This window comes from Macrobrachium rosenbergii, chromosome 35 (assembly GCF_040412425.1).
Source record: "Macrobrachium rosenbergii isolate ZJJX-2024 chromosome 35, ASM4041242v1, whole genome shotgun sequence".
Taxonomy (NCBI): domain Eukaryota; kingdom Metazoa; phylum Arthropoda; class Malacostraca; order Decapoda; family Palaemonidae; genus Macrobrachium; species Macrobrachium rosenbergii.
This window is the reverse complement of record NC_089775.1, coordinates 5341417-5354010: the sequence shown is the minus strand read 5'-3', so window position 1 is coordinate 5354010 and position 12594 is coordinate 5341417. Positions and strand designations below refer to the sequence as shown.

The window sequence follows — 12594 nt, the reverse complement described above, 5'->3', positions numbered from 1 at the left end:
CTCATCTAGACAGGTACAATAGGTTGCCCATCCCATAGGCCTAATAATCAAGAATCCACACAGCCTCTCCTTATGTTTTCAGGTGAGTTTCGTGTTCAAGGAAGACGTCATCACGAAAGCTACACACGCCAAAGAGAAATACGACTGGGAACAGGAGGACGCAAAGCCCGGAGCCAACGAGAGTCTGACCACGCTTATCATCAGAGACACGGAAGAAGAAGATGCCGGTGTTTACATCTGCGTCAGTGAAGAGGATAACGAGGAAGTCATTAGGAAGATCAACCTGGGATTCGCTTCAGAAGGTGAGTGTTCGTCCGGGTGGGCGTACGTGGGGCTAGTGTGAGGGTAGGTGATAGTCGTCCCCCGGGATTCGCGGGTGATAGGGACCACAACTTCCGCGAATACTTGACAACCCTCTAAAAACACTTATAACTACCTGTTTCAAAAATCTCCTATAAAAACGTTCAGTTCAGACACTAAACCCCTATAAAAACACTTAGAACCAAACACCAAAAAACGCTCTAAAAAGTTCAGACACCAAGAACCCCTATAAAAGCGCTTATAACTACCTACTTTAATAGTTCAGACACCAAAATCTCCTATAAAAACGCTTAGAACTACCTATTTTAATAGTTCAGACACCAAACCCCCTATAAAAACACTTAGAACTACCTGTTTTAATAGTTCAAACACCAAAAACCCCTCTAAAAACGCTTATAACTGCCTATTTTAATAGTTTTATCATAGAAAATGTATTTAGTCACGAAAATAATATGAAAATAAAGTAATTAGTGAATATTTCTCAATGAAAAACTCCACGAGTAGTCGAGTTTTCCACGAACAACGTGGATATTCGTTCCACAGAAAAATTCGCAAACCGGTGAAGTCGCGAATCCTGAACAGCAAAGAGGCGGAGGTCCACTGTATATTTAGGCATAAATACAAATAAATATATATATATATATATATATATATATATATATATATATATATATATATATATATATATATATATATATATATATATAGACACTGGTTCATTATATATTTATTTAATCATAAGATTGTATAATATATCATATTATAACCTGGATTTATTGCATTATTTCAGAGTAATTATATCTGGACTATCACTAGAAAGCATGGGATATACCACCGAGAATTGAATGCTGCTCATATAACTTCCTATCTTTGGTATAAGAAGTTTTCTGTACCCAGACACAGACATGAAATAATAGATTTATTATTTTTTTTTCAGTGATGCTGAACGTCAGCAACCTCAGAGTTGTAGAAGCGACGGGAACTGACATTGAAATAGCATGGGATCCACCAACTGGTGATCCATTTGCCAATATTGAGCTCTATGAGGTGAGTCTGAAAAAATTCTTTTTGGGGGGGACTAAAACCCAAATTTCCTCTGTTGAAAGTAAAAAAAATATTTAGCAGCAATATTTTTGGGAGTCCTATATCAATTCTGATTGGGGTTTTGAGACAAGCCAAGCAAATAAACTTTGATGAAGGAAGTGAAACGAAGCTTTATGAGAACATAACACATTCATGAGGTAATCTGATTATAGGTAGTCTCCAGGTTACAGCAAGTCTGACTTGCAGCGTTCCATACTTACGGTGCCCTTTCAAATATATTCATCAAAAAGTCCGTTCCGGATTATGGCTTATGTTCCCAAGTTATGGTAACACGTCTCGGATTGTGGCGCCGTAACCTCTGATATTCCGAGTTACGGCATTTTCCGACTTACGGCACACCCCACAGAAACCCCGCCATAACCTGGGGACTGCCTGTACAGATCTTTGTCAGGTAATCTAAACTTACAGGTTTATTGAGGGGATTCAAGTGTGGATATATACCCCTTCTTAATTTCAGATATCCCGTTTTTAGTTTTTTTTTTTTTTTTCAGTCTCCTCCATTTTACAACATCCTTTCCTCTTTATGGGTGCAACAGAAACAAGAAGTGGTTGAAAATACTTTTGTCTTGATCCTAGACTCTTCATCCACTTCTCTTCAGAGAGGCTTAATCTGGTCATGATGCAAAGTGTTGAAGTTTCCATGCAAGAGACAGACAACATTTACAACATTTTTTTAGCATCAGTGATTCCACTGTTGCGATAATGAACATATAGAGAATGAGTGATAAAATGTGTACAATATCACAAATTGCAGAGGACAGTGGAATGTAGTAAGGCTTGTCACATACATATCACAAACAGCTTACAGTCCCATTCTGCACCCTGAGTATTTAATATGGAAAGCCTAGACCTAGCTGACTGGTTCAGAGTCATACTCAAGGAAGTGGTGAAATCTCTTTTTAATGCGTGAATAACACCTTATAGCCATAGTGCTTATGGCTGGAAAAGTGACCATTAAATGATATCTTTAATATGAAAAGATACTAACAAAAGTAGTATGAATTTGAAAAATTGGAAAGTTCAGAAGCATCAACGTTTTGGAAGGAATATTCCAAAAATAGTTGTGTGTGAAATGTTTCTACTGATTTTAAGGCTTCAGTGATTCTCTCACAATCTTAAGGACATGTAAAACCGTGTCCAGTTATTTCATCGTGATCATATCCTTCATATTATGACATGTAAAGCCATTTATGATTTTCATGTTGAGTAATTCCCAGTGATCCTGCTACTATGTTGTCTTTATCTTAGTCCAATGGAAAGCATGTCTCATCAATACATTCATAATCTTGTTTCTGTTTAAGAACTTGTAAAGCTATTCAATGGTTAAGTTAGGTTAGATTAGATTAGGTTGGGTTGGGTTAGGTTAGGTTGGGTTAGGCTAGGTTGGGTTGGGTTAGGTTAGATTAGGTTGGGTTAGTGTCTTCTGTTAGGTTAGGTTAGGTTAGTGTCTTCTGTTAGGTTAGGTTAGGTTAGGTTGGGTTAGGCTAGGTTGGGTTGGGTTAGGTTAGATTAGGTTGGGTTAGTGTCTTCTGTTAGGTTAGGTTAGGTTAGGGTCTTCTGTTAGGTTAGGTTAGGTTAGGTTAGGGCCTCTTGTTTCAGGGACCATAAAACATTCATAACCTTTTCTTCGTCTCAGGTCATGTCCTTCAAGAAAGGTGAGGAAAGCAATGCAGTGACACACGTGACCCGGAGGGAGAACTACCTGTTCTTGTTCTTGGAAGAAGAAGTGGAGTACGGATTCCGGGTCAGGGTCAAAACTGACATGGGATGGGGTGCCTTCACTAACCCCACCTTCCATAAAACTGGGAAGCTGTTTGAAGAAGGTATAGGGGCTTTATTATTCATTCTGGTTTATTTAACTGGTTTTTCTTCTACAATGGCCGAGGGATCACTAGTACTGTGGCTGTAACTAATAAGAAAAAACCCTATTGTGTGTGTTTCTGTCTGTTAGTAGGGTAACGTTGATGCCAATGAGCGGATTTTCACGAAACTTGCAATTTAAATCATTTTCACTACTTATACTACTTGTAGTTTGCAAGCGTATTACTGAAATTATTTGAAACTCTGTTGCCATATTATATGATATTTTAGTTTTATATGTCAACAAATTCTGAATATTCATTTTTGCATTTTAATACCACAGTTTACTCGTTTCTGAAAATTTTTTTAGGCGAGGAGATCACATATATATACATACATACATACATATATATATATATATATATATATATATATATATATATATATATATATATATATATATATATATATACTGTATATATATATGATAAAAACATTAAATAACAATTTTTCTTATTCAGGTCATAATACAGAAAAGTTCCAGATGTTTACTTTGATAACTTTTAAGCAATTTTTTTTCTAGAAATAGGGAACTAAGGTTGAAAACCCTGTTCAAACTCAGTTTTCTGATTATCAAGTTCAACGGTGACCAGAGACAATTGAGATTATTCAGTAAGATTTGTTAGGTGAAAATTTCTGTATTTGATTTACTTTTTTATGTTTACTTCCCTATTTTGGAAGTAGTGAAGTCTAATGATTACATAATCCTATTTACCTTCTTCCAGACATTGGTTTTACAACACCAGCTAGTGTGGATGACATCTCAACAAGGTAAGGAAAAGAATAGTGAAAGTTATAACTCATCTTAATTGTTAAGTTTCGTGACTGTGTAAACAATAGGGTTTTTCATTCCATAAATAAGTGGAATAATAGAAATTTTATCACTTTTGTTAACAAGAGGGTCTTTCAGTCTAGATGGAATGAGAAAAATTATTAAAGCAGTCGCTACAGGCAGTCCCAGTTTACGGTGGGAATTTCATTCGTGGTGGCGTGCCATAACCCGAAAAATGCCTTAAAACGGAACATCATAACAATAATGGGAATAAATGGTGCTTACGACACTGTAAAATCAGGTTGGCAGCACTGTGAGCCAAGCACCATAAAGTCAGAATGCCGTAACCTGAGACTGCTGTAACCCAAGGCCGCTGTAACCCGAGAACACCATAACCCGGGGACTGCCTACTTAATTTATTCTTAGACGATGAATAAAAGACTGAAATAAACATAACTTTACACCCAACGAATTACCAATGAATGCCCACTCTCACGAATTCAACGGCCTAGTTCCACAGATGCTACGACAGCCACTCGAGAGGAAGAAGTGGTGCCTCCGGCGGGAGAGGTCTTCCCTGCCCCTGAGGCTACACCCGAGGAGGAGAAGAAATTAGAAGAAGATGAGTATTATGAGGGCGAAGAATTTGAGTATTACTACGATCCAGAGAAGGAAGAGGACCTGGTTCCTGGGGTCACTTATGAGAAGGTGGTTCTGTCCTGTGGTAGTTACAAGAATGTTGATGACGTAAGTATGGGGAAGTTTATCCTCTCTCTCTCTCTCTCTCTCTCTCTCTCTCTCTCTCTCTCTCTCTTCTCCTGGGTGGGGAAGTAACGATACAATCATGTTCACTAAAGTCCTTTATATTGCTGTGGACCATGGGCCCTAACTATGGCTTGGTTTAATATACATTATACACACACATCATGTTCACTAAAGTCCTTTATATTACCATGGGCCCTAACTATATATTATTTAATATATATTATACACACACACACACACACACACATACACATATATATATATATATATATATATATATATATATATATATATATATATATATATACACAGTAGTCCCCATTAATAGTATTGGTTCTATGGGTGTTCACGTATGCATGGGTTTGCATAGGTTAGGTTAAAGTTTTGATCTTGTCTACCTTTATATTTTGTCATTCATCAGTATTATATAAGATTTAATGTACCAACAAACTGAGGTATCATGGAATAACTTTTTTTGTGTTAATTGTTTTATTCATCAACAGCCGCTCTTGTATACTTTCCTTATCTATCAGTTCCTGCCTTCATTCTTTCATATGTGCATTCACTTTTATCTTCCTTCATGAATGTTTTTGTTCTATATTCATTTTATTATTCACTCATTTCTTTCTTCATTTATCCTTCTCCAGTCACCATTCATCATGCTGCTTTCCTTTCCTAACCGTTCATTTACTCAAATTCATTCATTTTTCTTTCCATTCCTTCTTGTATTCATTCTCTAACGCTCAGTCTCCCATTCCTCAATCAGCTCACGTGGAAGCGAGGGAGAGAGACTCTCATCCTGGCAGGCCTCGACATCGCAGGAATCAAGGGCCTCTCGTCCTCTCCCGACGGGGACCTGGTTCTGGCGGAGGGTCCTGTCAAGGACATCAGGGACAACGACACCTACACTTGCTACCATTTGGACAAAGTGACCTTCGAGGACGTCCCTGTGGTGTCCTATCACGTCCATCTTGACGGGGAAAGTGAGTACGTTGCTCAGTTGACAAGATGTAAAAAAGTCAAAACACACCGAAGTTTCTTCGGCACAGGCGAGTTTTCTGTACAGTTTGTAATGCTGTAATACTGTGGTGGCCAGTGTTATTGGTAGCTATAGAGGTGCCAGACGTACGAGTATGGCTAACTTTAACCTTAAATAATATAAAAACTACTGATGCCAGAGGGCTGCAATTTGGTATGTTTGATGATTGGAGGGTGGATGATCAACATAACAATTTGCAGCCCTCTAGCCTCAGTAGTTTTTAAGATCTGAGGGCTGGCACAAAAAGGCGTGGACGGACAGACAAATAGTCATCTCAATAGTTTTCTTTTATAGACAACTAAAAATAGGTGCAAATCTTAAGAGCCTATTTGGGAACCTGTATCATGTATGGGCCTATATATGAACCGAATACCTTAAGTATACTCTCATAGCAGTCCCTCTTGCATACACCCCATTGGGGGTTAGTGCCATGAGTGCACACCTCATGCGGTGCACTGTAGGCATTACTTAAGGGTCTTTGCAGCGTCCCTTCCTTAGGCCCCTAGCTGTAACCCCGTTCATTCCTTTTACTGCACCTCCGTTCATATTCTCTCTTTTTCTTCTTACTTTCCTCAAGCCTCTCCTAACGGTTGATTCACAGTGCAACTGCGAAGTTTTCCTCCTGTTACCCCTTGCAACCCCACACATTTCTTGATTCATTTCCCTCGACATAAATCATGAGTGAGATCTATTTACACATTTTTCTGACACTCCCTTTACCCAGAAACGACCGTCGAAACTGTTCCTGTCGAAGAGGAGCAGATACCCACCACGCCCCCAAGTATCCAGCTGAAGCTGGTGGAGAAAATCGCTGTCTTAGCCAACTCGGAGAGAGGTGGAAGGCAGATACTTGAGATCCTTCAGTCTGGTGGATTGGACGTGAGGTAAGATGGAGTGGAGGCCTTTTGATGTTCCCATTTTTACCTTTAGTTGGGTATTCCTCGAAACTGTAGCTTCACTTTATTATTTGTGGTACAGAGGTTATGTTTTTGGTTGATATGTTTGTTTATCTGTCTGTTTGTATGGTAGAAAGTTTAGGCAAAAGTATGTTTAGATTTCTACAAAATGTGACACAAGGTAGCCTTTTGTCTGACAAAGTTTTTGGATTTTGGAACAGGTAGGGATATAACTTTTAGGAGGAACAGTCCTTTTGTGGGTCACATTCCTCTGCCTTGGTGATGATTTGTGTTCTCCAAATGCTCTTGTTTCGTAACACAAAAGCTTGGTCATCTAATTAACAAGGAAACAGGGAAAAAGTTGAAGAATCTCACTCCTTGAAGCCTGTGAAAAGAAATAGTTGTGTTACCAAACAGAACTATTCCTTGTATTGTCATGATCTGGTTTCTGTAAAATTTACTGCACTGTAGAAGAAACTTTCATACCGACCTTAATTAACATTTTCTGTTATATAACCCTGTTTTTGCTGTGAAAAAGGGTCACCTTCGGAATACTGCAGTAACTACATAGGGTTCCCTGTTGTATAAGTAGAGAGTCACTTCTCAGAATGTAAGCCCATCTGGTTTGTGGAAACCGAATGGAAATAAAATATTTTAATCTTTATCAGGGTGTCATAGAAATATACAAATATGATACTTTATGGATTATTTTGCAAATGGCTGAAGTATACCTTAATATATCTTATTATTCTCCTTACATTTTAATACATTTTTAGCTATTAATTGTTTTCTTTTTAATAAGTGGGATCCCTTCTTTCTGTATTTCCCTTTACTTCCTCTTACTTCTTCCTAATGAACACCTTCATATTCTTTGGAAGCTTCAATTTCAAGTCAGTGGCCCCTTTGGTGGGCTTGTTCCATATGAATAGGGTTAATCTCCTGAATAATAATAATAATAATGTTATCTTAATTTCTCATCAGGTTACTGGATTCATCAAAATGCAAAGTGACAGATGTGAGAGGATGGGACAATGCAGGAAAGGCCATACAGGTGAGAACTACTACTACAACTACTACTTCTTCTTCTTCTAAATCCTCTTGAAAAGTCAGAAAGACCTAATGCTTCTTTTGTGAAGGAGAAAAGTCTTTGCCTCCATTGCACGCCAGAAAGGTCCAATACAGTTCAGGTCCTTCTTAATTCCTCCCCCTTTTTCTTATACTTGCTTTCTAAGGGTGTCAGGTAACCCTTTGCTCTTGCTTCTTAATTCCTCCCCTTTTCCTTATTCTTGCTTTCTAAGGGCTCAAGGTTGCCCTTTGCTGTTGAAAGAGTGCCTTGCAATACGACCACAATCTTTAAAACAAGTTGACTGACCCTTTCTTCATTTTTATTGATTATTATTTATTGTTAGCATATATTGCTTTTTGTCCACCTCTGAATTATATTCAACACCTTGAAACTACATATTTGTAGCCCCATAGATCTAGTATTTGGAGACTGAAATATGACAATAAAATATGACAGTCATATTTGACAATTTTGCCTAGTTTTGAAAAGTATGAAGTGCAGTCCAGAATTTTAATCAAACAAAGATTCACATCCTTATTAAAGACGTTGCGAAAATGAATAGAAATGACATTGTTTTTTCTTCTTTTGTATCAGAAATGTGAAGCTGAAGCTAGGCAGTCCGGAGACCTCACCGAGGGAGAAGGCATATTCATAGGCATTGACTTCTTTGTGGAGCTGGCTCCGTCGAGGTAAGAGTCGCCATGACTGAGGTCTTCGCTGGAATCATCATTGTCCTTCATCTTCTTGTGTTTTTTTTTTATCTGCGTCTGGAACTTTTCGTTCATTTTTCCCTATCAATTGTAAAAGACATTTTTTGGGGGCCACATTAAGCTTTGCAAAGCGTGATTTTCATCTGTAGATATTTTTTGAATTTCCATGAATATTTTAGACTTTAGGAAGATACAGAGACGAATTCCCAGTAAGAATTAGTGGCATTCAAGTCTACTGCCTCGAAAACAACTGAAGCAGGACACTGGTTGTGTTTACCCACCCACATAGACCAGTTTTCAGATGTTCCAGTCCAGCAGAAATGATAAATGATTAGACATAACCTTCTCTTTTTAGCATTTTAAACTTCGTTCTGATGTGTTCTGTTCAAATAAATTTTTCAAGAGGAGGTTTGATGACATCACATTCCCCAATGACTGCAAATGACTGAAAACTCTTTTTTTTTTTCAGTTGGTTTGCTGTGACACAGCTGTACCTACACAACATGGAGAAACACGTTTCAGTCTTCGTCTTCACGCCAATGGTACCTGTGCCCGCTCAGGACATAATAGAATCATCAGATCCCAGTAAACCAGATCTCATACAGGTGAGACTCAAAAGTTTTTTTTAGAAGTTTGTGCTAAGGGTGAGTGTTTGGACTTGAAACTGCCTCTTGGGGGTCTTACTGTAGCAAAATATAACTTAGGATAAGTTAGCTTCAGCCTGGCTGTTGCCTTCTGGTGTCTACTGAGCCTCTTCTGATGTCTACCCCACGCTCTCTTTCCACCTAGTCATCATTCTTTTGTATCTATAAAATCTTCTGTGATATAGGGTTTTTGTATCTTCATCACTTGCTAATAAAGTTCATATTTCTTCCCCTCTTAATACTAGTGCACTTTCCTTTATGGCTGGAGGAAGTGCCAACATAGATACCTAAAAACTGCATTTGGTTGTAGGCCCATTTTCCAATATTTCTCATATTTTTACTTACTGAGGCAACTCCATTTTTGTTGTCAAATGCGAGGTTATGTCCAACACACAGTTTTGCTAGTTTATTTCACTTCTCTGTGTTTTTGTGACAAGTTTTGGCCAGGGGCTCTGCTAACTGTTCTCTTAAAAGAGAATTCTGCTGATGATTTGTTCTTTATTAGTTAGGAATGAGGCCAATCTCTTCTCTTGCATGACAAATTCTTTTCTTGTTAAAAGCATGACGTCAAGTTTTGAATGATGGAGGAGCCAGATTTTGGCTGGACAGTTTTTTTTTCTGTACATTGAAATGAGGTCACTTATTTGTAAAAAGCTTAAAACTATTTAATATATACTTGTCAATTTCAGTACTGCATATATCACCACCACAATTTGGAACTGGAATGCATACTTTGCCTCATTGATTTAAATAACTTGATGACAAATGTAACCTCATTGATGACAAATAGGACTCTTTGATTTAAATAACTTGATGACAAATGTAACCTCATTGATGACGAATAAGCCTCATTGATTTAAATAAGTCTCATTGATGACATAGAAGCCTCACTGATTTAAATAAGCCTAATTGATTTGAATAAGCCTCATTGATGACAAAATAAGCCTCATTGATTTAAATTTAAATAACTCATTGATTTAAATAAGCCTCATTGATTTAAATAACTTGATGACAAATACAGTGTTAAAATAAAAAATAGGTTATAGTTCAGAACGGTAGTAAATGTTGGATCACTTTGAGATTCCCATAGAAGTATACAGTCGACCCCCAGGATTCACAGGGATAGGGACCACAGCCACCCGCGAATACCTAAAATCCGCGAAGACTTGACACCCCTCTAAAAACGCTTATAACTATTTTAATAATTCAAACACCAAAGACCCCATCTACGAACGAATATAACTGCCTATTTTAATAGTTTCATTATAAAAAAATGTATTTAGTCGCGAAAATAATATGAAAATACAGTAATTAGTGAATATTTCTCTATGGAAAATTCCACAAATGGGATAATTTTCCGCAAATAATGGGATACACGTTCCACAGAAAAATCAGCGAATGGGTGAAACTGTGGGATCCTGAACCGCGAATCGGCGGGGGTCCACATATAAGGCTGTAGCTCTCTCACTCTTTAATCTGAAGGTGTCTATTCACTCTCTCCCAACCTCCAGGTCACAGACACTTGGTGGAACACAGTCCAGGGCGTGAACAAGTCCGGGGGAAGTGGCCTGATGGCCTCTATCCTCTCGCTCCAAGAGTCATACCTCAATCGCATCAAGTCGAAGTCCTTGTAGCCTCCGACGCTGCGTCCAGCGTTTTGTTTCGGAGTGTTGAGGCCCTTGGATGGATTTCTGAAGCTTCTCACAGCCATAATTGTTATCAATAAAGTTTTGGGATTGCGTTTATTATTATTATTATTATTATTATTATTATTATTATTATTATTATTATTTATAGTCCCACAAAATCACTACCAGTATTATATTCTCTGTCATGATTATTGTTATTTTTATTATTATTATTATTATTATTATCATGAAAACAGTATTATTTTTATCTAATATCTTATTCATTTCAGCATGATGCATTATCAGTATCTCATGTCTGTATTTTGGCTTAAAAGATGAACATAGTAGAAGCGTATTTCAAATACCTCTTAGATTGTGGCAGAACTTCTAGAGTGTGTGTGTCTCTGTGTGTGCATGTTTGTGTGTGTATGTGCGTGTGAAGAATGTTTAATAATCTAAGAATAACTTCCTGTAGCAGTAGGTTAGACAGAAGATGTTAAAATTAAACTAGGCTGTATTTTGATATTTTATAAAAATGATTTTCTACATTCCCTAAGGTTCCCTGAACATCAGATAATGAAATGATCTTTTAATGTTATTTCATGATTTTCTTGAGCCATTTTGGACTAATTATGGATGATATTCTATATATCTGGTCTCTGTTCTCCTGAGGTGATGAAAATATAACTTTTATATTATATAAAGTTACGGATTTTTCTAATTTTGTGATGTTTTAGTAAGTTACAGTTCAAAATCGACTGGATGTTATCCTCCAATAACTGTATATTTTTGTGGAAAATTTCCAAAGCAAATACCAGAATTTTTTTATAAGTATTTTTATGTCAAATTCCTCCATTTTTCAATGGAAATCATTATTTTAAGAATGTATATCAACTCTAACTACATTAAAAATGGCCCATGTATCCCAGGTGACAGCTCTGAAATCAAACTTGCCAGGGGATGGAAAGAAAAAATCATGATTTCTCTGTTCCTTAGATTATTTCTATTTATTGACTTCATTTTTTTTTTTGCTACTTTGCTTCCTGTAAGGCAGACGTTTATTTTTCTATGCACGAGAAAAGACTGAGTTTGCCAGGTCAATGATACAAGATATCTTAAAAATAATGGTGTTATGGATTGCTCAGTGTTTTATTACCCTTTCAGTGATTCTTGATTCCTGTACCATTCGACAAAGGGAGGGAGATTGCTTGAAAGCATTGGCTGGAAGAATTCAGGGCAGCTTAAAAGGTGAAACCACGTCTCATTGGAGATGATATTCTGCCATTAGAGCAGTGGTTCTTAATTTTTGCTTTGAGCAATGGGCACCTGTGAGGATCTGGTTAAAGCCATCGATCCCCTACCTTGAAAAATGCATATAATTCCATAGACAAATTTTGATTATAATAAATGTACTTTTATTTTATTTCATGCCCACACCACGAATAACGTCACATCTTCTATATTCTTCAAACAGCAACTCTCGCAGTACCGCCTACATAGGCGGGAAATAAAATCTGCGTTCCAATTGGCTACTCACATTGTAACTCGAATTCTGATTGGTTGTCTCATCCATTTTACCATGGCAACCTAATGTTTACAGAGAGCACCCAAATGAAAAACTATTTTATATCTGAGAAACAGAATGCGGAGTAAAATCCATTGTAAGAATAAATAAAGCCACGATAAAATTGATAACATTTTTTCATAATAGTGAATTAGGAGAGGTTTTGTGAGTACCATCACGAATGTAATTCCTCAATATTTTCTTTAAGGAAGATTGGCTATACTG

At 37.2% G+C, this 12594-nt stretch overlaps 1 protein-coding gene across 1 annotated transcript in view; it reads left to right on the top strand.

The window, feature by feature from the left end:
- LOC136856259 (uncharacterized) overlaps window positions 1-11945 on the top strand; it is an 89788-nt gene extending 77843 nt beyond the window's left edge. The window contains exons 58-68 of the mRNA XM_067133952.1: window positions 83-302; window positions 1259-1368; window positions 3062-3248; window positions 4011-4056; window positions 4570-4804; window positions 5589-5805; window positions 6586-6745; window positions 7739-7808; window positions 8418-8512; window positions 9003-9138; window positions 10689-11945. Of these exons, the coding sequence (XP_066990053.1) occupies window positions 83-302; window positions 1259-1368; window positions 3062-3248; window positions 4011-4056; window positions 4570-4804; window positions 5589-5805; window positions 6586-6745; window positions 7739-7808; window positions 8418-8512; window positions 9003-9138; window positions 10689-10811 (1599 nt within the window). The 3' untranslated portion in view covers window positions 10812-11945. The remainder of the gene's footprint in view (window positions 1-82; window positions 303-1258; window positions 1369-3061; window positions 3249-4010; window positions 4057-4569; window positions 4805-5588; window positions 5806-6585; window positions 6746-7738; window positions 7809-8417; window positions 8513-9002; window positions 9139-10688) is intronic.
- The last annotated feature ends 649 nt before the right edge of the window (window positions 11946-12594 follow it).